At 48.1% G+C, this 26568-nt stretch overlaps 1 protein-coding gene across 1 annotated transcript; it reads right to left on the bottom strand.

Annotated features, from left to right (window-relative positions):
* Positions 1–3492: 3492 nt before the first annotated feature.
* Positions 3493–7063, bottom strand: LOC308269422 (apolipoprotein L2-like; the record flags this gene model as incomplete). The annotated part of the gene is made up of 3 exons (XM_080704804.1): positions 3493–4444; positions 5430–5556; positions 6916–7063. 3 exons carry the CDS (start codon positions 7061–7063, stop codon positions 3493–3495), a joined length of 1227 nt encoding a protein of 408 aa, XP_080560930.1.
* Between the last annotated feature and the right edge of the window lie 19505 nt (positions 7064–26568).

Raw genomic sequence — 26568 nt, 5'->3', positions numbered from 1 at the left:
CATACTGATCTCCGTAGCAGCTGCACTAATTTGCAATCCTCCCAAAGGTGTAGAAGAGTTCCCATTGCCCCGCACCCTCACCAGCATTTATCGTTTGACCTCTTGATGACCGCCATTCTGATTGGGGTTAGATGGACCCTCAGTAATTTTGATTTACTTCTTCCAGATTGCTAATGATGTTGAACATCTTTCACATATTTACTTACCATTTTTCTTTCCTCTTTTGTGAAGTGTCTGTTGAGTTCAATCGCCCATTTCTTGACTGAGTTATTTGTTGTTTTAGTGTTAACTCTCTTAAGTACTTTGTATATTCTAGATATTAGTCCTCTATCACAGGAATAGCTGGCAAAGATATTCTCTCATTCTGTATGCTCTCTTTTTAGACTCTTAATGATTTTCTTCAATGAATAGAAACTTTTTAGTTGAGTGGCATCCCATTTATTAATTTTTATTTTAACTTCCTGAGCTTTGGGGGTCTTGTTGAGGAAGTTTCTACCTGTGCCTATAGGTTGGGATGTTGGACCTATGCCTTCCTCTAGTAATTTCAAAGTCTCTTCTCTAACTTCAGGTCTTTGATCCATCTTGAGTTGACTCTTGTGCAGGGTAAGAGGTAGGGATTTAATTCCATTTTCTACAAATGGATGAGTTTTCTGAACGCCATTTATCACAAAGGCTGTCTTTTCTCCAACATATGTTTTTGGCACCTTTGTCGAAAATCAATTGACTATAAGTGTGTGGATTTGTTTCTGTATCTTCTATTCCATTCCACAATTGGCCTATGTGTCTGTTTTTGTGCCAATACTGTTACCGACTGGCTCAGTCCTGTGGGGGCAAGTCCACTCGCGACCGGGAGCCTCAGAAAGATGGGGCAAAAGGCAGGTGGAGTTCTGCAGAAACTTATCTGCAGCAATTCTTTTCCCTCTATGAATTCCCTAAGTTTTTAGGTACGGCGCTTGGGAAAGAATTTGAGGTGGACAAAGGCTTCTTGAGCCAATGACACTTTATTACAAAAACTCCAAGAAATTTATACCTTTCACCAGTAAAGTTAATAGTAAGAGGAGAGGGAGGTGGGTGTAATCATTGTGAAGTAATAATGAATGACATGTAAACAAAGGTAATAAAACTAGTCCTTCAGCTGGCTGTTGATCTTCGAGAGATTGACTCCTGACTCCTGATTCTTTTCCAAGGTCTTTGCAGATAAGCAGTCCCAGGGGGCCACTTCCCAAAATAAACAAGCATGGCCAAGGCTTGGGGGTTTCTCGGGGAATCTTCTTTGGCTTTCTTGGAACTTTCCATCTTTTGGACTCAGTTCATATAGCAAGTGTGGGGAGACGTGGTGATTCAGGTGGATGTGATAAAGTTTCTCCAGGTGTTGGCATTTTTTATCTCCTAAATCTGAAAGCTTAAGCAAACTCACAACACAGTTTTTCAGACAAAATACCACAAACAACACCACAAAGTTCTTGGTTTTAATTGTCAGATATATTTCCTTAACTGCTGAACACTCTTCTTTAGACAATAAGCCTATTAAAAGTCTAACCATCTTTAATAATCCATTTCTCTGTCACAAACCCTCTGCAACCTGCTTCTAACTTTCTAATTCCTTTCTTTCCCAGTTGGGACTTTCTTATGATAAGCTCTTCTTCATGCAAAAATGCTTTTCTTACTCTTACACGGTATTTCCTTTCCTTCATACATATATATTTAGAACGTCTGTCCTTTATTTTGTCATATTCATTAACCATGCGGTCAGCCTCTCTGTCTTCAGGAATATTTACACTGGGCGTAAAAGTCACCAATCTTTCTCCTTGAGTCTATTGTATTTGGGCAACTAAGTTGTTTATCAACTAAATTGCTTTAAGGTCACACACAAGGTTTTTATTTTCTCTGTCTCTAGGCAGGATCTCAAGGGTAAACAAAGTTTCCTTAAACTGAACTACCTTACCGGAGTTAATAGCTTAACCTAAGTTAGTGATAGTGAGGGTCAGAGACCCTTTGTAATTGCTGCAGCTGGAATGCTTATCACAGCATCTGAATTCTGGCCAGTTTTTATTATTATTGAACAGAGCCAAGGACGTTTAGGCAAATTATTAGAGATTTTATTTCCACAGACTCAGTTTCTATTTATAGTCCTAATTTCACATCACTGGAGCAATTCGTGTAGAAAGTTAAAGGAAATAATAGTGAAGGGTAAAAGTGGGGGATATTTTGGCCAGAGACGATACCTCTTTCTCGGGGCGTTCTGCCGATTAACTATGTGGAGTGGGGGGTCTCAACACATAGATGCCGAGGCAGCAGGATGTCTTGGCACAATACCATACTGCTTTTATTTCTGTAGCTCTGTAGCATAATTTCAAATGAGGTATTGTGATGCCTGCTGCATGATTCTTATTGCTGAGAATTGCTTTGGCTGTTCTGGGTCTTTTGTTTTTCCATGTGAAATTTTGGGCTGGTTTTTCTAGCTCTCTGACAAATGACATTGGTATTTTGACGGGGATTGTGTTGATTCTGTAGGTCACATTTGGTAGAATGGCTGTTTTGAGAATTATTTTGCCTATCCGAGAGCAAGGGAGATCAGAAAGGGGCTTTAGATAATTGAGAACAGGGACCAATGTGTTTTTGTTGTTCATATTGAGGATTGAGCCCAGGAGCATTTTACCTCCAAGCTACTCCACTGTCGGAGCCAGCCGGCAGGAGTATGGGTTCTGAAGTGAGGCGTGAGGACGAAGAGTTTTTAACCCTAACGTGGGGGAGCCGCCAGCCTACTATCTCTACTGGTCGACCCCTGTTCATGGGTCAATATTTCCTACGGGTCGACGACTATGCCTGGGTCAGTATTCTCTATTGCGTGGACACTCCTGGCCAACACAGCTTCTGGGTCAATCTCATCTTTATTGCGCCACCCCTGCCCTTGTTTTTCAAGAGGTATTTATACACAGCTACAGGTCAATCAATATTCTCGTGCTACCACCACCGGAATACAATACAGACCAATACAAAACACACACATTACAGATAGGTCAATCAGTACCCTCGTGTCATCACCACCTGATCTTCTCTCAGACCTCTTTGAACTTTCCATAACCCCAAACCTTGTTGACTCTGGGCGAAGGACAGTCAGCTGAGTCAGAGACACCAATCTAGGGGAAGCCTTAATGGCTCCCAACATACCACCGGCTCTTTTTATTTTGAAGTAAGGTCTTGCTAAGTTGGTGAAGGTCTCACTGGGTTGTTTGAGGCTGGCTTCAAACCCGAGCTCCTCCTGTCTTAGCCGCCCAAGTACTGGGATTACAAGCATGTGCCACCACGCTGGGCTATTCTTTAGTCCAAAGCTGTTTCCTCGTGTCCCCTGCAGTCTCGAGCTTCCTGGTGTCCCTTATTCCTGGCTCCAAGTTCCTCCTTTCTCTGTGACCCACTTCTTATCTGCACTGACCCCCCTTGCTGTGCTCAGACACAGTGAGGCACTGTCCCCAGTTCTGTGGACTCTCCCATCTAATGAGGTGCCTCCGTTGGCCCAGTCCTCGGTCCAGCACATCTCCCCTGGTCGCTGCCCTGCTTGGGAGAAGGGTCTCTGGTCGTCGGGTACTGCAAATTCTCGTGGATTTGGACGAGCCGTTCCAGCTTCCTCTCCAGCTCCCGAGCCCACTGTCTCAGCTCCTCAGCCGACTCTGCTCTGGCCCCTTCATGCAAATGCATTGACTCTTTCACAAGGCTGACCACGTCCACCAGGAGGAAGAGACCTGCAGTAGCCGCGCCCGCGATCCGGGTTTCTTTGGTCATTGCCAGAGCGGTGCCCCCGAAGGCTTTCTGTACCTGCTTCCCGCGTCGGACAGAGATGCTCCCGGTGGTCATGAGGCGCTGGGAACTGGCTAGCAGGCGCGAGTTGCCTTTGGCCAGCTTGATGGCACGGATGTGCTTGCCCATGTCTTCCATGACGCGAATGCAATTCTTGGTTAAGGAAAAGGCTTTGGGTACGCTCTGCCCCACGACCTTTGCGACCGCTTCCACCTTGTCCACGCTGGTGGGCACTAGGTTGCTGGCTTCGGCTTTGATGGACGACTGGATTGAGTGTTCCGCGATGCTCGTGGAAACACTAGTCACGGAAGCCGCTAGTCCCAGTCCTATCCCCGTTGCTGAGAGAGCCAGACTGACCCCTGCTGTCACCGGGGCCAGAGCCAGGCCAAGGATGGTCAGGATTTCAGAGACCACGCTGGCAGAGCTGGCCACCACGTTGGAGATGGTGCAGTCCCTGTGCGCTTTGTCCATCCTGTCAGCGAGGGCGCGGAGCTTTCCTATGCCCTCCTCGAGGTCCTTCTGCACCTGAGGAAACTCCTCCAAAAACCTCTCCCCGTCCAGCAGGTCCTGTTGGAGCGCGTCTTTGTCCTTCAAGGCTGCCTCTGCTGTGAACTCGATGAGAGCTTCACGGAGTGCTTCTGCCTCCACCCTGTAACAGTAAACCCTGATTGAGAGAGGCGATTTGCAGCTGGGCATGGTGGGGTACACCTACTAGACCCTGTTTCTAAAAAACAAGAAGCCAGGCATGGTGGCGCAGGCTTGTAGTCCCAGTACTTGGGAGGCTGAGACAGGACTGTGGGTTGGAGGCCAGCCTCAGCTACTTGTGAGGCCCTGTTGCAAAATAAAGTATAAAATAAGGCTGGGGGGCCAGGCGTGGTGGCGCACACTTGTAATTCTTATGCTTGGGAGGCAGAGACAGAAGGACCACGCAGATTTGAAGCCAGCCTCACTGGCTTAAGAGACCGTTTCCAAATAAAATATAAAATAGGTCTGGGAGTGTAGCCCGGAGGTAGAAGGGTTCCATCCCCAGTACCACCAAAAAAAAAAAATTAAAAATAAGGGCTAGGGGTGTAGTTTGGAGGGAGACTCCAGCATCTCTCTCTCTCTCTCTCTCACACACACACATACACACACACATAAATAACAATTACTTTTATGAGATGTATGTGTGGTGTAAAGAAACATAAATGAATCTCATGCTTAGTCTTGGGTCCCATTCCCAAGATATCTCATTATGTATCTTCAAATATTTCAAAATCAGAAAAAAAATTCCAGAATCAGAAAATCTCTAGTCCTGAGCATCTGTGGATAAAGCCTTGGGGACTTGGGTATCCTTTCTGACCTCCACGGGAAATGAAGACAAAGGGGCCAACCTCGGGGGGGGGGGGAGTGGACACCCAGCTCAGCCACAGGGCGGAAGGTGTTGAGTAACCTTGGTTGTCAGCTTGATGGATTGGGAGACACCCAGAAAACTGGTAACATATATCTGGGTGTGTCTTTGAGGGTGTTTACAGAGACCTAAGCCTGTAGGTCGGCGAACTGAGGGAAGAAGACCTGCCGGGACTGTGAGTGGTGTCACCCAATAGGCTGGGGCTGGGTGGAGGCAGAAGGGGAGGCTTCTAACTGGAGGCTACCTGGTTAAACCAGCCTCAGCCACGAAGCTCTCCCAGGCTTCGGCGTCAGTGAGCAGGAGCCGCAGGTCCTCTCTGCTCACCAGGTCCCTGAAATACCCAATGATGTCCTCAATGAAGCTTCCGCATTCTAGTTGGGAAGAAAAAGAGAAGTCAGAGAACACGGTTTGGGGCAGAGCAGGGACCACAGAGTGTTGGTGTCTTCCCAGACAGATGTCACCTGAGGTACTGTGTGTATTACTGGGGATGGAACCCAGGGGCATTCTACCTCTGAGCCACATCCCCAGCCCTATTTTCTTTCTTTCTTTCTTTTTTTTTTTTATTTTGAAACAGGGTTTTGCTGAGTTGCTGCAGCTGGCAGAGAACCTGCAATTTTCCTGTCTTGGCCGCAGGTGTGTGCTACCATGCCCAGCTTTTAGAGCATTTTTGATGGAGTGCTTGCTGTTATGGACTGAATCACATTCTCCCAAATTCATATGGTAACACCCCAACCTCCTTGCCTGAGTTTGCTGATAAGGCCTTTAAGGAAGTGCAGTAATTAAGATTAAGTGGAAGCCAGGCATGGTGGTGCACGCTTATAATCTCAGCATTCGGGAGGCTGAGATAGGAGGATCTTGTTTTCGCGGACAGCCTCAGCTACTTAGTGAGGCCCTTCGCAACTCAGTGAGACCCTGTTTCAAAAATAAAAGACTAAAATATAGGGATGGGAGTGTAGCTCGGAGGTAGAATTCCCCTGGGTTTCATCCCCTGTACCGAAAAAAAAAAAAAAAAAAAAAAAAAGATGGAGCCGGGCATGGTAGCACCCACCTGTAATCCCAGTAATGGAGAGACTGAGATAGGAGGATTACAGGTTTGAGGCCAATCTCAGCAATTTAGCCAGACCCTCCGTGGCTTACCAAGACCCTGTTTAAAAACAAAAAGTAGTTGGGCATGGTGGCGCAGGCCTGTAATTTCAGTATTTGGGAGGCTGAGGCCGGAGATCGCAGGTTTGAAGCCAGCTTCAGCAACTTAGTGAGGCACTCAGCACCTTAGGAAGAACCTGTTTCTAAATAAAAAAACAGGCTGGGGTTGTAACCCCGAGGTATACATAAGACCGCTGGTTTCCATCCCCAGTACTACAAAATGAATCAAAGTAAAAAGGGCTGGGGTATAGCTCAGAGGTAGAATGCCACCGGGATCAATCTAGGAAGAAAAAGGAGAAAGAGAAGGAGGAGAAGAAGGAAAGAAAGCAATGGAAGAGAAAATTAAATGAATATGAAGGTGGACCCTAAGCCACAGCTCTGATAAGGAGAGGGAGAGATGGATACTGGATGGCTCTCCACGTGCAGAGGGCTCAGCGAGAAGGCATCCCTGCGAACCCGCCAGAGGGCCCTCAAGCCTGCCGCACCTCCGCCATGGGCCTGGCCTTCCAGGACTGGGAGCAGGTAAACGTCCTTCCTTAAGCCCTTCAGCCTGCGCAGCTCCGCCCTGGCAGCCCAAGAAGACTAACCCTCCTGACGAGGGCCCAGGGCTGAGCGGAAAAACCAGGCCTTTCCAGCTCCGGGAAGGCAGGAAGGGAGCCTTTCAGCTGGGCACAATGGCACAGCGGGACAGCGCCCGTGATGGCCTGCTCCCACCTCGTGCCTGCGGCACAGCATTCATACGTGCTGCCCTGCAAAATGTGAATCAAGCCGGGCGTGGTGGTACACACCTGTAATCCCCGCGCTTGGGAGGCTGACACAGGAGGATCGCACAGGTTCGAAGCCAGCCTCAGCTACTGAGTGAGGCTCTCAGCAACTTAGTGAGACCCTGTTTCCAAATAAAGTATAAAATAGGTCTGGGAGTATAGCCAGAGGTAGAAAAACTCCTGGGTTCCACCAAAAAAAAAAAAAAAAAAAGTGAATCAAACCACTGGTGGGTTCCAAAGGTAGTTTATTGGGTCAAGAGCAGCAGTGTGTGTGCCTGTGTGTGTGTGTGTGTGTGTGTGTGTGTGTGTATGCGCTCGTGTTACCGGGGATTGAACCCATGAGCTCCGAGCTACATCCCCAGCGCGCGCTCTCTCTCTCTCTCTCTCTCTCTCTCTCTCTCTCTCTCTCTCTCTCTATGTATATATATATATATATGGTCACATTAAGTTGCTAAGAGTCTTGCTAAGTTACTGAGGCTGGTCTCAAACCTGCAATCCTCCTATCTCAACCTCCCAAGTACTGGGATTACAGGTGTGTACCATCACGTCCAGTTTATTTTTTAATTTGAAACTGGGTCTCACTAAGTTGTAAGAGCCTTGCTAAGTTGCTGAGGCTGATCTTGAACCTGCGATCCTCCGGTGACAGCCTCCCAAGTACTAGGATTACACATACGGCTGTTTTGACAGTGAGAAACATGAGTATTCACTTTAAATAGGATCAGTAGTGTAATGGCTGGCAGAGGCCGTGCAGGCGGGCCTCTGACCAAATGAAAAAGTGGGTGGTTTGCAGGGATTTGGAGGTTATAGAACTGCAAGTGATGGTTTTGGGACCCGTATATATTTATGTGAATACTGGGACATAATTTATTTGTGTGTGTGGTACTGGGAGTTGATCCCAGGGGCATTCTACCTCCACGCTACACCCCCAGCCCTCTTTTTTATTCTTTATTTTGAAACAAGGTCTCACTGAGTTGCAAAGGGCCTCACTAAGTAGCTGAGGATAGCTGCGAACCGCGATCCTCCAGTCTCAGCCTCCCGAATGCTGGGATGACAAGCGTACATGTTTTAAAATGTGTTTCCTAGTTTGTCTACCCTAGAGGGACACTGCTCTTATTTCACAGAAGAAAGGCAGAAAGTGGCTGCCCAGAGGCAGCAGTGCCACACGGAGGGTCTGGGTCCAAGGCCAACCGCCAATACTTTTTTTTCTTTTTTTTGGTGGTACTGGGGGTGGAACCCAGAGGCTTTCTACCTCCGGGCTATACTCCCAGACCTATTTTATATTTTATTTGGAAACAGGGTCTCACTAAGTTGCTGAGAGCCTCACTCAGTAGCTGAGGCTGGCTTCAAACCTGTGCAATCCTCCTGTCTCAGCCTCCCAAGCGCGGGGATTACAAGCGTGCGCCACCACGCCCGGCTCCACCAATACTTTTTGATGTTACTTTGAAGACTTGTGTTTTTTTAAGTTTCTGTTTTTTCTGCATTCTACTATAAAATTTACCTGTGCGGTTTTAATTAGTTAATTTATTTAAAAACAATGTTTTTCCAGGCATGGTGGTGGTGCACACCTATAATTCCAGTACCTGGGAGGCTAAGATAGAAGGATCACAAGTTTGAGACCAGCTTCAGCAACTTAGTGAGACCCTGTTTCAAAATAAAAAATAAAGCCGGGCGTGGTGGCACACACTTGTAATCCCCGCGCTTGGGAGATGGAGGCGGAGGATCGCGCAGGTTCGGAGCCAGCCACGCTGGCTTAGGAGACCCTGTTTCCAAATAAAAAAAATATAAAATAGGTCTGGGAGTGTAGCCCGGAGGTAGAAGGGCTTCCAGGATCCCCAGTACCACAAAAAAATAAAATAAAAATAAAAATAAAAAATAAAATAGAGCTCAGGATGTAGCTCAAAGGTAGAACATTTGTAGGTTCAATCCTGATGATGATGATGATAAGTAAAATGATTTTTGTGTGCGTTACTGGGAATGGAACCCAGGGGCACTCTACCTCCGAGCGATACTCCCAGCCCTATTTTTTTTTTATTATTCTTTATTTTGAAACAAGGTCTCACTGAGTTGCAAAGGGCCTCACTAAGTAGCTGAGGTTGGCTTCAAACCTGCGCAATCCTCCTGTCTCAGCCTCCCGAATGCTGGGATTACAAGCATGCGCCACCACACCCAGCGCAAAAATAAAATTTAAAAAGGCTGGGGGTATAGCTCAGAGATAGTGTCCTAGATTCAATCCCCAGTACCAAAAATAAAACAAAATAAAAAAGGGCTAGGGTGTAGGTGAGAGGTAGAATGCCTCCTGGGATTAATCTCTAATTCAAATTATATGCTATTGAATAAAGCTACTGTGCAGAGGATTCCTGCGGCCAATCATGGCACCCTAAAACCCACAGAGGCGGGTTCTTCAGGGGGTGGCGATGCAGCTGGACCCTCAGCTCTGATCCTGTGGTTTCTCCGTGTCTTGCAGGACACAGCTCCCCAGTGGCACCTCTGCCCCACAGGCTGCCCCTTCACTGGCCAAGGGAGGCTGTGTCCTGGGGCATCCAGTGGCCCCAGCCCTTGGGCCTGGCTTCTAGTACTCACCTCCGCCTTACTCCCCAAGCCTCCCCCGAGGCTTCCAGGAGCTGGTTCCTGCTCCAGGCTGGCTTGGGGAGGAACTGGCCTGGCTGACAAGTGCCCGAGGGGAAGTAACAGTCCTGAGAAAATGAGGCTTAAGGATGCAGCGTGTGGATGGGGTCAGTGGAAGGTGGCTTTGTCTTTGTGTCTGTTTCAGATTATTCTGTTACCTGAGGCCATTAGATCAGTTCCTGCCCCAGGCCGGGAGCAGGTGCTTGTCTCTGGGTCCCACCTGGATAGCCAAGTTCCAGGCAGAGGGGGGAGACGCACCAACAGGGAGAGCCTGGCCTGGGCCACATGCATGGTCACCCGCGGTCCTCACAACCTGGGGCAACGCTGCCCTCTAGTGACGGTGGGGTGAGGTCAGGAGCTCAGGGTCCCGGGTGGCAGGTGGCAAAGGTCACCCTGGGCACCTCCCTTGGCCTGGGCGGGAAAAGGAAGCAACACTACCTGAGCAGTCCTCGGGCGCTCCGGAGGCCATGGCGCCGGCAGGTGTCTGTGTATCTTCTGAGCCTCAGCTCCGCTGTTGCAGGGAAGGGGAAGGCAGGTGGTGTCAGCGAGTGTGAGCCTGAGCGAGGCGGAGGCCAGGGCCCAGTTCTCCAGTTCCCTCTGAGGCGGCAGCAAACGCTTCACCTAAAGTGTTTCTCTGCACACAGGGCTCTGCGGCTACTCTTGGAAATTAATCACCTTGCTCCAGCCTCGGCGAAGGGCACTTGTCACGTAGAATCAGTAGCATCTGTATCCAGGAGAGCAGATGGGGAGGAAGGTTCTGGCAGCTGCTCGGGCCTGGGACATTTGTGTTTACCAATGACAGCAGCTAGTGTTTACCGCGTGTCTCTGACGCGGGGTTCTCCCCACATGCACCTCTTCGATGCTCACACGCTCCCAGAGCTGAGCACCAGGGTGGCTCCTATTTTATTTTATTTTATTTTTTATTTAAGTTTTGTGTGTCTGGGAATGAAACCCAGGGGCATTCGTTCCACCTCTGAGCTATGCCCCCTACTCTGTTTTTTATTCTTTATTTTGAAACAGGGTCGCACTAAGTTACAGAGGGCCTCACTAAGTAGCTGAGGCTGTCCACGAACTGTGATTTTCCGATCTCAGCCTCCCAAATGCTGGAATTACAAACGTGCGCCACCACGCCCGGCTGTGGCTCCTGTTTTAAAAGCAGAGGTAAGGAGGTGCCTGAGTTTCACGATCGTTCTAGGGCCAGGACTTGAACTCAGGGCTCAGATGAAGTCCCATGTTTCTGATGACCATGCTCTACTTCCTTAAATATATAAAAAGATTTACTCGTGCATAGATGTTTGTTGTAGCTCTTCTCATTCCAGGTCAGTGTCTCGTACCCTGCGGCCAAGTCCCTGTCTTGATGACTTTACTGGTCCCTCGACCCTGTGCTCTCTAAGGCCTGTACCCTCCTCGCTCGCCAGACGCTTCGTCCCAGGAGGGCCTGGCTGCCGCTCCCTCTGCTGTCCTCCCCCACGGGCCGACCTTAGGTTGTTTCTAATCCTTTATGTAAATAATAATGCATAAAACTTTGCCTGCATTTGCAGCCATTTCCTTAAGATATTTCTAGAAGTAGAATGACTAAGTCAGAGGCTATCAACGTTTAAACATGGAGTTGGGTGTGGTGGCACACACCTGCAATCCAATTTAGTGGGACCCTCTTCCTTTTTCTTTTTTTCTATCTTTCTTTCCTTCTTTCTGGGGTGTGTGTGTGTGTGTGTGTGTGTGTGTGTGTTACTGGGGATTGACCTAGGGACATTCTACCTCCAAGCTACATCTCCAGCCTTATTATTATTATTAATTATTATTATTTTAATTTTGAAACAAGGTCTTGGCCAGGCATGGTGGTGCATGCTTGAAATCCCAGCATTTGGTAGGCGGAGACTAGATCTCCATTCAGGGACAGCCTCAGCTACTTAGTGAGACCCTTCGCAACTCAGTGAGACCCTGTTTCAAAATATTAAAGAAGACTACAAAATAGGGCTAAGGGAGTAGCTCGGAGATACAATGCCACTGGGTTCCATTCCTAGTGCCGCAAACAACAACAACAACAACAACAACAACAATAAAACAAGGTCTTATTAAGTTGTAGAAAGCCTTACAAAGTCACTAAGACTTGCCAGGAACCTGTGATCCTCCAGTCTCAGCTTCCCAAATACTAAGATTACAAACATGTGCCACCACACCAGGCTGTGATTACGAGTGTGCACCACCACGCTACCAATAAATTAAAAAAAAATTAAAAGGGCTGGGGGGGTATAGCTCAGAGATAGGATGCCTCTGGGTTCAATCCCCAGTAGCTCCCCCACCAAAAACAATAAATAAATAAATAAATAGTCACAGCTACTCAGGAGGCTGATACAGGAGGATTACAAGTCTGAGGCCAACCTGGCAACTGTTTCAAGATGATAAATAAAATAGGACTAGGAGTGTAGTTCAAGGTTAGATGCATCTAGGTTCAACCTCCAGTACAAAAATAAATAAGTAAATAATTTCACAGAATTATCAACCTCAGACAAGGTTGCACTGAGATCATGATAAAACAGGACAGAGTAAGACACTTCATAATTCTATTAAGCACAGATAAAAACAGGGTCTCTGTGTCACCCACAAAATACCAGATGCTCACTCTATTTTTTTTAAATTTATTTAAATTTATTTTTTGGTGGTACTAGGGATGGAACCCAGGGGCCTTCTACCTCCAGCTACACTCCCAGACCTATTTTATATTTCATTTGGAAACAGGGTCTCTTAAACCAGCTGAGGCTGGCTTCGAAACTGCACGATCCTCCTGTCTCAGCCTCCCAAGCACGGGGATTACAAACATGCGCCACCACGCCCGGCTCACTCTATGTTTTGAATGTGTCCCCTCAACTCCAAGGGTTGGAAACTTAGTCCCCAATTCCTATGCTGAGGACATTTTGAGGTGGAGCCTTTGGGAGGTAATGAGGATTTGATGAGGTCGTGCGGGTGGCCCCCATGATGGCTTTAGTGGCTACACAAAGAGGAAGAGAGACGTGATTTAGCACGCCTGTCCGTCTGGCCTTGTGACGCCCTCCGCCATGTTGTGACGCAGCAGGAAGGCCCTCCCCAGAGGCTGGCCTGTGCTCCTGCACCTCTCAGCCTCCAGAACCACGAGCCAAAGCAACCTGTGCGTCTCAGTCAACGTTCTCATGCCTGTAACCCTGAAGACCTGACCATGAAACTTAGTAGAAGGATGATTTGTTTGCTCACAATTTCTTGGAGATTCTGGGTTCTGTCCATGTGAGGCCAGGGTCGCACGCATGGCATCAAGCAGCAGAGAGAGGGGGAGCACGTGGTTCTGCTCTGACGTCACGGAGGCCGGAAGCAGAGAGAGCCAGCCAGCAAGGGGCTCCAGAGACACAACACAGTCCCCAAGGCCATACCCTCATCTTCTCCAGCCGCACCCCACAGGCCCAGGTGACTACCCAGGTAAATCCACCAAAATGGGCTTACCTGCTGATGAGATTACAGCCCTCGTGACTTAACTATATCAACCGTGAGCTCTTTAGGGACACTCTATCTCTGACCATCACATTGTGTGTGTGTGTGTGTGTGTGTGTGTGTGTGTGTGTGTGGTGTTGTTGTTGTTGTTGAGGCGTTCTACTTCAGAGCTATACCTCCAGCCTTATTTTTTTTTTTTTAATTTGGAAACAGGGTCTCACTAAGTTGCTGAAAGTCTTTCTAAATTGCGGAGGCTGGCTTTGAACCTGCGATCCTTCTGTCTCAGCTTCCCAAGTACTGGGATTACAGGTATATACCAACACACCCAGCTCCCTTTTTGGTTTTGAAACAGGGTCTCACTAGGCTGCTGAGAGTTTCAATGAGTTGCTGAGGCTGGTCTTGAACCTATAATCCTCCTGTCTCAGCCTCCCAAGTGCTGGGATTATAGGTGTGCACTATCACACCTGGATAACCTCTATTCTTTATAAATTATCTGGTTTCTAGTATTCTGTTATAGCCACAGAAATGGATCGAGACACCCTGTCTTAGTTACAAGGAGTGATCTTTCTTTACCAAGTACGGTGTTATCCTTGTTCTGGTCTCTTCTCTCTCTATAGGATTTATTGAGATATTCATGCGCAGAACTGACTCCACTTTCTGCAGCACACATCTACATCCTCCTCCAAACTGCCCAACCAGCAGGTCTGCCTCCAGCCGCTGTCTGGGCTCTCTGACTTTGTCCCAGTGGCAGAGGGCTCCACAGTGGCTCCCTGAATGCCTGTCCACCCAGTGCAGAAACCACCCTCCCCTCCTGCCGCTCCTCTGGGGCGCTGGACATCCAGGTGTCTGGCTCCTGGGGTCCTCTCACCAATAGCAATGACTGGGTGACCCAGTCCCGACCAAAGAGACCCAAGGGGAAGTCGGCTGAGGGGCCTCTTGCCTCTGCGACGGGAAGGCTGGCTGAACCTTCCATGTTCTCACTAATCAGATGCTCGATGACTCCAGAGACAGGGCATGTTGAGATCACGAGACACTAGGATAAAGAGGGCACCCAGGGAGCCAGAGGGTGGGTGGCAGAAAGAGCGGGCGGGCACCTCGCCCATGCTGAGTTTGCACCAGGCCTGAGTTAGCCTTGTCATGCGTCCACACTCGCTCTCAGGCCTCGGCGGGTGCTGGCGTGCGTGGGACGGCGCTCTCTCCTGCACTGGGGCTGGCCTGCAGGCTGCTCAGTTCCCAGGAGCAGAGGGGAGGCACAGAGAGGAGGCCGGGCCCAGGCGGAGCCCTCACTTCCCATCAGTAGAGGCTGGAGCAGTCTACGTGCAGCGTGGCAGAGGTGCAGGCAGAGTCCCCTAAGGACTCCCTCATGACCTCCCAGGGTTAGAGCCCCTTCACCCAGCACCCAGCACCCAGCTGCGGCTCTCTCTTCCTACCTCTCCTGCCCTTGAATGCTCCTTGGTGCGTGCACCTTCTAGGGCTAGGACTCCCTGTGTCCTTGGCCACAGACACACAGCCTCCAGGCCTCTCCTAGGGCTGCTTGCTCCCTACCCACCTTCCCTACCACCTGCAGCCTCCTCAATGCCCTCCCATGCCCTCCTAGGCTCCCGGAGTGCTGAACCTTCCACGCTCTCGCTAACCGGATGCTTTCTCTCCCTCCTCCTCCTCTTCTTCCTTTTCCTCTTTCAAATTGAACCCAAAAGCATTATTTTGAAACAGAGTCTCCCTAAGTTGCTGAGCTTATCCTCAAACCTGAGATTCTCCTGTCTCAGCCTCCCGAGTACTGGGATTACAGTATTTTGTGCCACCAAACCTGGTTAGTTTTTTATTTTTATTTAGTTTTTATTTTTATCTGGCTGCATTGCTGAAGGTATCTCTAAGTAGCCGAGGCTAGCCTGGACCCTGTGACCCTTTCCCCTCACCCTCCTGAGTTCTAGGATTACAGGTAGGTACCACCAATTCCATCCCAACACCAGAACAGACTCCTCCTTCTTCCACCATCATCCACCAGCCTGAGCAGGGACCAGGTGAGGACCAGGGCATCACAGACCCACCATCTACCTGCTCAGCCGATTTCCCCACAGGGCCTGGCACAGGCGGGCTAGGCTATCTCTGAGTTCCCTGCATCTCAGAGCGACCTTCTACCCATCGGCCTTAGCAGCAGCACCTGTGGCGAGGCCTCGAGGACGGGCGGGCTCTGGCCCTCTGCCCTCTCCCACCTCCTTTGGCTCCTCCAAGTTTCCCAAGGAGTGGGCACCCCTAACCTCCACCTTCACTCTGGGGTCACCGGCCATGTCTCCAGCAGCCCAGAGACATGGGCTCTGGAGTTTGTGAAACCACCTGACCGGGTCCTATCTTCTCTTTTGGGGGGGGGGGGGGCAGACACAAACCTGGGTGCAAATCTAGACTCCGCTGCTGCTTCTCTGTGCGACCTGAGGCCGGTTCCCTCACCTCTCTGAGCTCATCTGTACAATGGGGGCAGAAACCCTCCTACAGAGGTGTGGTAAAGAGCACCCCAACTTACCCAGGAATCTTCCCCTGCTGAGTCGGGACCAGACCCAGCTGTGCGGGTGCCAATGTCGCCAGCCGAGGCTCTGACCAATAGCCAGACGCCGCCTCCGGGCTGGGTCCCCCAGGCTCCTGGAAAGGAAACCAAAAGTCAACTCTGAGTAGCCCGATTCAACAAACAGGATAAATAGAACTGGCCGGGCTCTGCCCTTGGGGCCACCTCCTGCTGATGCTCTGAGAGGTCAGCCCAAGACTCCAGGTCCCCTCAGCCTGTGCCATCTTGGTGGGGGACTCTGCCTAATCTTCAGGAAGGAAGACCTGACGTTGACAGGCCGTAGGACCCTCCTCAGGTGCCTTCCCCGCACCCCCTGGTCTTGTGCACCCTGCCCTCCCTTGACTCTTGTCACAGTACCCCACCATCTCCCGCCACCCTGGATGCTATTGAATGCTGACTGTATTACTGCTGTTGAAGGTCAGGCCCATGTGGCTTCCAGACGTTTCCTTACATGGGTTCTTCTGCCAGGAGTGCCTGCTTCTACCACCTGGAAATGTCAGTTCATCCTTCAAAACCCAATCTGCAGCCAGGGGTGGTAGCGCACACTTGTAATCCCCACACTTGGGAGGCGGAGACAGGAGGATCGCACAGGTTCAAAGCCAGCTGCGCTGGCTTAAGAGACCCTGTTTCCAAATAAAAATATAAAATAGGTCTGCGGAGGTAGAAAAGTTTCCAGGAACCCCAGTACCACCCAAAACAAACAAACAAACAAACAAACAAACAAACAAACAAACAACAACAAAAAAAAACCCAGTCTGCATGATGGTGTGTGCCTGAAATCCTAGCATTTGGGAGGCTAAGACAGAAGATCATAGGTTCAAGGCCAGCCTCAGCTACTTAGTGAGACACTGTTTCAATAAGTTAAAAATTAAAAGGGCTGGGGATATACTTTAGAGGTAGAATGCCCCTGGGTTCAATCCCTAGTACAAAAACAAAAACAAAAACAAAAACAAAAACAAAAACAAAAACATGCCTGGCAACCCTCTGAGAAACTCTCCAACATTCTCTCTTGGAACCTGAAGAAAAGGTCCAAAATCTGAGGTAGGCCCCAAATTTGCTGCTTGGCTGTGGCCCAGGGTAGCGGCTCACACAGCTGGGCTGCTGGGGGATGGGGATAGGCTCCAGAGACAGACCTGATCCTTCCTTCGGGCCTGGTTCCTCCTGCACAAACATCCATAGGATCTCAGAGCCACCCCTCCACCAGCTTCTGAGTGAGGGACAGCAGGTGGCTACTACACAGGACCCGGCACTACATTTGCAATCTCTCTTCCTGATACAGGGACTGAGCCCGGGGGCATTCTACTATTGAGTTACACCCTCAGCCCTTTTTATTTTTATTTTGAAACAGGTTCCCACTAAGTTGCTGAGAGCCTGGTTAAGTTGCTAAAGCTGGCCTTGAACCTGTGACCCTCCTGTCTGGGCCTCCCATTACTTTTCCATTTGATTGTGATTTGGTAATTTTCCCCTCAAGATCTAATTTTTTCCCTATCTTAAAAATAGACTGGTTTTATGGGGTGTACAATCCAGTTTTACAGGTGAGGAAACTGAGGTGGGGTGGGATGGGAGCAGTGGCTTTTACCTGCAACTCAAGGGAGGAGTCGAGACTTGAACTGAGTTTGACACTTTGACATTTGGCCCCTGTGACCACCCTTCCTTGCTCAGTATTATTTTCTCTGCAATTCTTTCCTGGAACCTCCCTTTCTCCCTCTTATCAGCATGGCTAGCTTAATGCCTACATCAAACCCAGTAAGATACAGAACTAGTTATACCCGTGGCGGAAACCACAGCCCTGCCAGGACACGGAGCCTGTGACCGAAACAGAAGGCACTAGAACATTCACAACCTGTCTGTGCAGCCTCATGGTGGAGCAGGCAGGGTGGGGCGACAGAGTCCAGGGTAAGAGGGGGCCTCTTATTTCAAGCAGAGCCCCTCCCTCCTGAGATCCTAAAGATCTGCTGTAGAACAGCTCAGCTGGACCCTCAACATCACAAGCAAACTCACCCAGAATGTCCAGAGCCCCAGGGCTCCCGGGCACTTGGGATTTCCTAAGCAATTTCAGCATACTAGGAGGGAGGCGATCCTGATTTGGCGGGAAAGCCACCCTGAGCTGCTTCCGAGGAGTCAGGTGAACGACACCAGCACTGGTGGTGGAAAGTGAAAAGGTCGGTGGCCAAGGCACCTGGCTATGCCACACCAGGCCCTCTGGGCAGAGGGAGCTGGGCTCAGATGAGGGGCTCTGAAACAGGGACCCACCTCTCTGCTTCCTCCCTCTAGGGAGGGAGAGGGCTCTTCCCAGAGAGCATGTGACGTGGAACCTTCAGAGGTCATCGGGGGACTGGTGGACACAAGCCTCCTGGACAGTGAAGTCCAGGAAGGGATAGTCCATGCTGACCTCAAGGGCAGCCGAAGGGCAGTCAGACCCTGAATAACAGCCGTTAACTTCATGAAGGTTTAAAACTAAGTATAATGACAACAAAATCAAACCCATAATCTTAATGTTTGTGTTGAAGTCAAGACAAATGTGTGCTTGCTACATATGATGTTCCAAAGTGTTGGGCATGTTCAAGAACCCAGCAGCTTTTTTTTTTTTTTTTTTTTTTTTGCGGGTCTGGGGATGGAACTCAGAGGAATTTGACCTTCAAGCTACATCCCCTGCCCTGTTTTTTATTCTTTATTTGAAACAGAGTCTCCCTAAGTTGCAGAGAGCCCCACTAGGAGCTGAAGCTGTCCGCGAACTGCGATCCTCTGGTCTCAGCCTCCCGAATGCTGGGACTATAAGCGTGTGCCACCACGCCCGGCTTGAACCCAGCAGTTTTTGGATTCTAATTTGTTTGGTATTTGGGATTGAAGCCAAGTGGCATTCTATCTACAAGCTATACCCCAGTCCTTTTTTTTTCTTTTCTTTTTGTGGGGACTGAACTTGGGGGCATTCTACCTCCGAGCTACACCCCTAGTCCTATTTCTTATTCTTTTATTTGAAACAGGGTCTCACTAAGTTGCAGAGGGCCTCACAAGTATCTGAGGCTAGCCATGAACCTGCAATCCCCCTGTCTCCGCCTCCCAAGTACTGGGATTACAAGCGTGCACCACCATGCCCCGGCTCCCTTTTTATTTCTTTACTTTGAAATAGGGTCTTACTAAGTTGCTGAGTATCTCACTAAGTTGCTGAGGCTGGCCTTGAAACTATGATCCTCCCGTCTCAGCCACCCAAGTATTGGGATTACAGGTGTGTGTCACTCTGCCTGGCCTGGCTTGGATTCTAAGTTAAAACAGGTAATTCATCCAGGCATTGTGGTGCATGCCTGTAATCACAGCCATTTGGGAGGTTCTAACAGGAGTATCACGAGTTTGAGGCCAACCTGGGCAACTTAAATCTTGTTTTGAAAATGAATAAGCCAGTGCTAACTTGTCTAGAGTGACATGCATGTAATTCCAGTACTTGGAAGGCTGAGGCTAGAAGACCACAGGTTCGAGGCCAGTCTCAGCAATTTAGTGAGACCCTGTTTCAAAATTAAAAAATAAAAATAATACATGCTGAGGGTGGCGCACGCTTGTAATCCCCGCACTTGGGAGGCTGAGACAGGAGGATCGCACAAGTTTAAAGCCAGCATCAGCTGCTTAGTGAGGCTCTCAGCAACTTAGACCCTGTTTCCAAATAAAATATAAAATAAGTCTGGGAGGGTAGCCTGGAGGTAGAAAGCCCCTGGGTTCTATCCTCAGTACCGAAAAAAAAAAAAAAAAAAAAGTTGAGGGTGCAGTTCAGAAGCAGAACAACCTTGGGTTCAGTCCCTGGTTCCCTGTCTCAAATAGTGATAGTGTCCTACATCAGGACTTCCCTCAGCTCCCTCCCCATTCCTCTCCCCTTCCCCATTCAGGGTATTGAGGTTGACACTAACATCTTCACATAGGCACATACTGTCGATGGAAGTAATTCCTTCATTGATCCTCCCTCCCCCCCACCCCGCCTCTTCCCCTAAAACATCTCTTTGGTCCATTGAAGTCTCTTTTCCATTAACACACGATTGTTTCGATATAGAATTTATGTATGGGACAATCTTTGTACTAGACAACCAAGTCCAGAAACTCAGCACTGAAAATCCTTTTCAAAGAAATAAAATCCAATCTGTCCCCTAAGTGCCTTTGATCATCCTTAATCTTTAGTGTTTTTTAGGCTAATATGATGTTTCTTTGCAGAGATTGACTGATTAAGACCATGAACACTCATTCCTTTTTTTTTTTTTTTTTGGTGGCACTCAGGGGTATTCTTTTTTTATTTTTAATTGGTGCATTGTAATCATATATCACATTGGAGTACAAAATTTGAGAGGATATACAAGCACACATCATCCAATTAGCCCTCATCCAGCCCCCATCCCATTCCCTCCCCCTCCCTCGATCCCATGCTTGTTTGGTGATTAACTTTGATACATTTGTTTATGTACCTCCTGCATTTTAAAGAGGCTCCATCCTCCCCTATTCCATACCCTCTGATTGGTCACCTTAGTTGCTTCACTATAGGGCCCTTTCTATAGCTCGACCTCTTCCTGTTGCCCCTTTTCTCCTAGTTATTGCTGAATAGGGGAAGCATCTGGTTTTTATTTTCTGTGATATTTCTCTGTGCATGCCACGTTGCAAGTACCAATCCCACTCTTGAGGGCCCCAGTAGTGGCCTGGCTACCCGGTGGACTGATCCAGACCTTGCTGGCTCAAGCAGCGGCCTTGCCTCATGGGAGGCCCCGATTCTGGTCTCGCTGGCCCAGACACCAGCCTAACCCCTCAGCTGGCTCCGATCCCAGCCTCGGAGGCCCCAGTAGCAGCCTTGCCTCATGGCAGGCTCCGATACTGGCCATTGGCCCCGGCACCGCCCTAACCCCTCAGCAGGCTCCGATCTCAGCCTCGGAGGCCCCAGCACCGGCCTTGCCTCACGGCAGGCTCTGATGACGGCCTCGCTGGCCCCAGCCCCAGTCTAACCCCTCGACAGGCTCCAATCCTAGCCTCGGAGGCCTCAGTAGCGGCCTTGCCTCACGGAAGGCTCCGATGCCGGCAGCTGGTCCCAGCACCAGCCTAACCGCACTCAGGGGCATTCTGCCTCTGAGCTACACCCCCAGCCCTATTTTTTTAAATTTTATTTATTTATTTATTTATTTATTTATTCATTCATTCATTTTTGCCATACTGGGGGTTGAACCTAGGGTCATTCTACCTCCAAGCTATACCCCAAGCCCTATTTTTTATTCGTGTGTGTGTGTGTGTGTGTATGTGTGTGTGTGGTACTGGGGGTGGAACCCAGGGGCTTTTCTACCTCTGGTATATACTCCCAGACCTATTTTATACTTTATTTGGAAACAGGCTCTCACTAAGTTGTTGAGAGCCTCACTAAGTAACTGAGGCTGGCTTTGAACCTATGCTATTCTCCTGTCTCAGCCTCCCAAGCACGGGGATTACAAGCGTGTGCCACCACGGCCGGCTCTTTATTCTTTATTTTGAAACAGGGTCTCACTGAGTTGCAAAGGGCCTCACTAAGTAGCTGAGGCCATCTGTGAACCACGATCCTCCTGTTTCAGCCTCCCGAATGCTGGGATTACAAGTCTGCGCCACCACTCCTGGCTATACAGGCTTACTCTTAACAGGCTTTTGCAGTTTTAGGTGAGGTTCCAGAGCTAACCCAACATCCACTTTTTTTTTTTTTTTGGTGGGTCTGGGGATGGGACCCAGGGGCATTCGACCTCTAAGCTATACCCCCTGCCCTATTTTTTATTCTTTATTTTGAAACCGGGTCTCACTGAATTGCAGAGGGGCTCACTAAGTAGCTGAGGCTGTCCGTGAACCACGATCTTCTGGTCTCAGCCTCCCGAATGCTGGGATTACAAGCGTGCGCCACCACGCCCGGCTCCACTTCTTTTCCTAGCCAATGTCTGCCCTTTGAAGTCCTCTGTAAGAGACATTCCACAGCTTCTCTGTGGGAGTAATTACAGTGCAGCCCACTCCAATGGGATGTTCTGGATGAAGAATTCTGGGTGCAGTTGGCCTAGTAAGCTCAGTGTTGAAAGAAGAGTAGAGGTAGCCAGCCCAGGAAGGGGAGGGCGCTTGGCTTCCCAGCACTTCTCCTGGGGGAAAGCAGAGGGTGTGCAAATTAATGAAGGGACAGGTCTTATGCAAGCTTAAGGAATTTGCCTGCTGTTCTTTTTGTTGTTTGTCGTTGTCGCGTGTGTGTGTGTGTGTGTGTGTGTGTGTGTGTGTGTGTGTGTTACTGGGGATTGAACCCAGTGGTGTTCTACCTCTAAGCTACACCTCTGGCCCTAATTTCTTTTTTTGGTAGTGGGGATTAAGTTCAGGAGCATTGTACCACTGAGCTACACCACCAGACTTTTTAAGAAATTTTAAATTTTGAAACAGGGTCTCGCTCAGCTGCTGAGGCTGGCTTCAAACCTGTGACCTTCCTGTCTCAGCCTCACTAGGATTATAGGTGTGTATCACCACGCCCAGCTTTGCTCCTTCAAAATAACTCGCTCTCACTGGAAGTAATACACTTCTTGGGGACCTGATCCGCTCTCAAGAGACAGAATTAATTCATTCACCATGGTGAGAACACATAATTTAATTACCGTGACTTCACGCCACCTCTTTAGGAGTCAGCCATTTCAACACTGCCCCGCTGGTGACCAGGCTCCAGCACGTGATCCCTGGGGGATAAACGGTGGCAGGCAGGTGTCTCAGAGAGCCTGTCTCTTCTAATTCACAAGCTGCAACCGCCTCCTTTTTATTTTCTTCGCCGTTCTGTTGATAGAATGAGCACATTCTGGATTTTGTTGACTACATCCCATGGTTTTTATCTTGTTCCTTTATCCTCTGTTTCCTACAAAATGGATGCAGAGATGTTTAAGTTGTCACTTGAAGGTAGAGTGAACAGAATTTGCTGACAGATTGAACGCAAGCTAGCAAAGAGGTGGGTCAAGGGTGACGTGCCTTCTAAGGGGTTTGAAAGAATGTAGTTGCTGTTTTCTGAGACAGGGAAGACTTTGGGAAGAGAGGTTTGCGGAGGAGTCAATCTGTCTGGATGCTTTAGGTTTGAGATGTTTACTAAACACTCAAGTGGACGTAGCAGGTACAGGTGGATTGTGAGCCTGGAGTACCCGGAAGGTGATATCAACTCGCCAGCTGTCAGTGGAGAGATGGCAAGTAAAGCTTTAAGACTGGATGAGTTCACCAAGGGGGCAAACAGATTTTAAAAAGAGAGACAGCTGGGCCTAGTGGTGCATGCCTGTAATCCCAGTCTTTGGGAGGCTGAGACGGTAAGATCATAGGTTCGAAGCTAGCCTCAGCAACTTGGTGAGGTCCTCAGCAACCCAGCGAGATCCTGTTTCAAAACAAAAATTAAAAAGGGCTAGGAGTATAGCTCAGGGGTAGTATGCCCCTGGGTTCAATCCCTAGTACTACACATACATTCATTCATATACATATATGTGCCGGTATTAGAAAATTGCTTTGGTATTAATTTCCAAAATGTAAAAAGTAACCAGCGCCTAGGTGCTATGCAGGTGCTCAGGCAGGGAGGGGCGGCAGCTGTTACAATGCAGACTTCTCCTCTCTTTGCCCTTTGTTCTAATGATTGACCTATAGTAAATGCCTTAAGAGTTCATTGAAGCCTTTAGCCCTGAAAATATATAGAGGCAATCAGTGCCTCTGTTTACCTCCTGCCTTTGTGACCTGGCCTGGGTATAGGAAAGGTAAACTCTGTGTGCTGCTTCAAAGCACCCATAGTTGATGAGCAACTAATACTGCCCAGTACAATAGAGGCAAAGGCCAGGTCGATTTTTTTTTTTTTTTTGCAGTACTGGGGATGGAACTCAAGGCAATTCTACCTCTGAACTACCCTCCCAGCCCTATTTTTTATTCTTTATTTTGAAACAAGGTCTCACTGACTTGCAAATGGCCTCACTAAGTAGTAGCTGAGGCTGTCCCCGAACCATGATCTCCTGTCTCAGCCTCCCAAATGCTGGGATTACAAGTGTGCGCCACCACAACCGGCCGAGGTAGATTACTTGACCCCTGCATTTAGTAAGTACACTGTCCAGAAACAAAGAGGCACCCCCTGCCTAGGGAATAAGTTACTAGCCCATTGCCTTGGTAATGTTAAGAAGATGCCAATACAAAATCTATTTATTTATTTATTTATTTATTTATTGGTACTGGGGGTGGAACCCAGGGGCTTTCTACCCCCGGGCTACACTCCCATACCTATTTTATATTTGGAAACAGGGTCTCAATAAATTGCTGAGAGCCTCACTCAGTAGCTGAGGCTGGCTTCGAACCTATGTAATCCTCCTGTCTCAGCCTCCCAAGCACTGGGATTATAAGCGTGTGCCACCATGCCAGGCTACAAAAATCTATTTAAAGGCTGGCATCTCGAAAAGGGGTCAGAGTTTTTCATTTTCTGGCTTTCCAGCGTGCATGCCAGCACACAGCTTTTTTTCTTCTCTATTTCCTACTGATTTTGTAATAAATATTTGTTAAAGCTGCACCAAGCTGCCTATTAGTTTTAATTTTTCTATTCAACAAAACTTAGTTGAATAAGTAAAAGAGCCCTCAGCACCATTTAAACCATAACAATATATAGCCAGGCGTAGTGGTGCACGCTTGTAATACCAGTGCTTGGGAGGCTGAGATAGGAGGATCGCACAGGTTCGAAGCCAGCCTCAACTACTTAGTGAGGCTCTCAGCAACTTAGTGAGACCTTGTTTCCAAATGAAGTATAAAATAGGTCTGGGAGTATAGCCCAGAGGTAGAAAAGCCCCTGGGTTCCATCCCCAGTAACGCCAAAAAAAGAAAAACAATAAACCATAACAATATATACTTACATACATAAAATAGAGAAAGAAAATCCTCAAGAGCTGAGGCTTCAGTCACTTTGGTATTGAGCGCCAAGGAGATTGGAAAGGACCAGAGAGGAGGCTGGGAAGGGGCCACCAATAGGAGAGGAGGAAATCTGGTAGAGCAGGGGACCCTGGAAGCCAGGTGTTCACAGGAGAAAATGACAAAGAGATCAGATGCTGGGGACAGGCCAATAAAATGAAGACTGGGAATTAATTATTGGGTGGAATAGGGATTTGTTCTTTAGTAGTTCTTTCTAAACAAGTCATGGATAATTAAGTTAATACTCCAAGCACATTTTCCAGGGAAGTGATGTTTTTATGTAAAGGCATTAGTGGATTGCTTTGTCATCGTGACTAGAGAAGTTAGTGGTTAGGAAGAGAACTTTAGAAGTCAGGAAACCTAAATCAAAGTATTAAGCAACTAACCAGTGGACAATTAACCCCCTGAGTGTCAGGATTCTCTTCTGTAGTAGGACTTAGTAGAGTGCCTGCCTCAAGCAGGATGCCCAAGATTCATTGGCTATTACCTGTAGGCACATGACTCTCAGCTTCTTTTATCTAGGTATTAAAAAATAAAATAGAAAAGGCTGGGCGAAAGCCAGGCGTGGTGGTGCAGGCTTGTAATCCCCGAGCTTGGGAGGCGGAGACAGGAGGATCGCGTCTCACTGGCTTAAGATACCCTGTTTCTAACTAAAAATATAAAAATAGGTCTGGGAATATAGCCCAGAGGTAGAAGGGCTTCCAGTACCCCCCCCCCACACACACACCAAAAAATAAATAAATAAATAAATAAATAAATAAATAAATAAAATAAGGAAGAAAGAAAGTGCCAGGAGTGGTAGTGCACGCTTGTAATCCCTGCACTTGGGAGGCTGAGACAGGAGGGTCGTACAGGTTCAAAGCCAGCCTCAGGTACTTAGTGAGGCTCTCAGTAGCTTAGTGGGACTCTGTTTCCAAATAAAATATAAAATAGGTCTGGGAGTATAGCCCAGGGGTAGAAAGCCCCTGGATTCCACCCCCAGTACTACAAAAAAAAAAAAAAATGAAAGGAAAAGAAAAGAAAAGAAAAGAAAGAGAAAAAAGAAAGAAAAAGAAAAAGAAATAAAATGAAAAATAAATAAAAATTAGTTTAATGTGTGCTGCTTCAAGTAGCGTGTCCAAGAGTCACTGGCTATCACCTGTGGTACATGACTCTCAGCTTCTTTTACCTAGTTATTAAAAAAAAAAAAGGAACGTCCATCATTTTAGTTTAATGTATGCTTTAAATGGAGAAAAAGGAGACACCCACAATTGGAATGTTGCTGATAAAATGATAATCTTAGCATAAACTGATTATCAATTATAAATGATTATAAACAATATGAAATAACCATTCCAACTAACAAAGGAAATGTAGACAGAGGGGAGTTTTGCCTTTAAAAGGTCTTGGTTTAGTTATTATGTTAGTTACTATCTTTTATTTTTTTTTTCAGAACTGGGAATGAAACCTAGGGGCATTCTACCTCCAGGCTACACCCCCAGCCCTATTTTTTATTCTTACTTTTTTTTTGAAACAGGGTCTCATTGAATTGCAGAGGGCCTCTCTAAGTAGCTGAGTCTGGCCTTGAACCGCAATACTCCCGTCTCAGCCTCCTAACTGCTGGGGTTACAAGCATGCACTACCACACCTGGCTGTTAGTTACCATCTTAATGGATACCAACCTGGGTGAGGTTGTTATTATGATGTACTGTGGCTTTGTATACTGTTTTCAAAAAGCTTTGGTTTTGCTTTTATTTGCTTTCTGGATTTATGCAAATAAACACCCAGTGTTTTTCTACAGCATTTTAACCCCAGGACGCTCAAGGAAAAGCAACAGATAAGCTTGCCAACAAACTCAAAACAAAGACCCCAGCCCAGCATGTTGGCACATGCTTGTAATCCCAGCATTTGGGAGGCTGAGACAGGAGAATTGCTATTTAAGG

Source organism: Muscardinus avellanarius (assembly GCF_963383645.1).
Source record: "Muscardinus avellanarius genome assembly, chromosome: 11".
Classification (NCBI taxonomy): Eukaryota; Metazoa; Chordata; class Mammalia; order Rodentia; family Gliridae; genus Muscardinus; species Muscardinus avellanarius.
The sequence above is the reverse complement of the archived record's forward strand: the minus strand, read 5'-3'. Positions and strand labels throughout refer to the sequence as shown.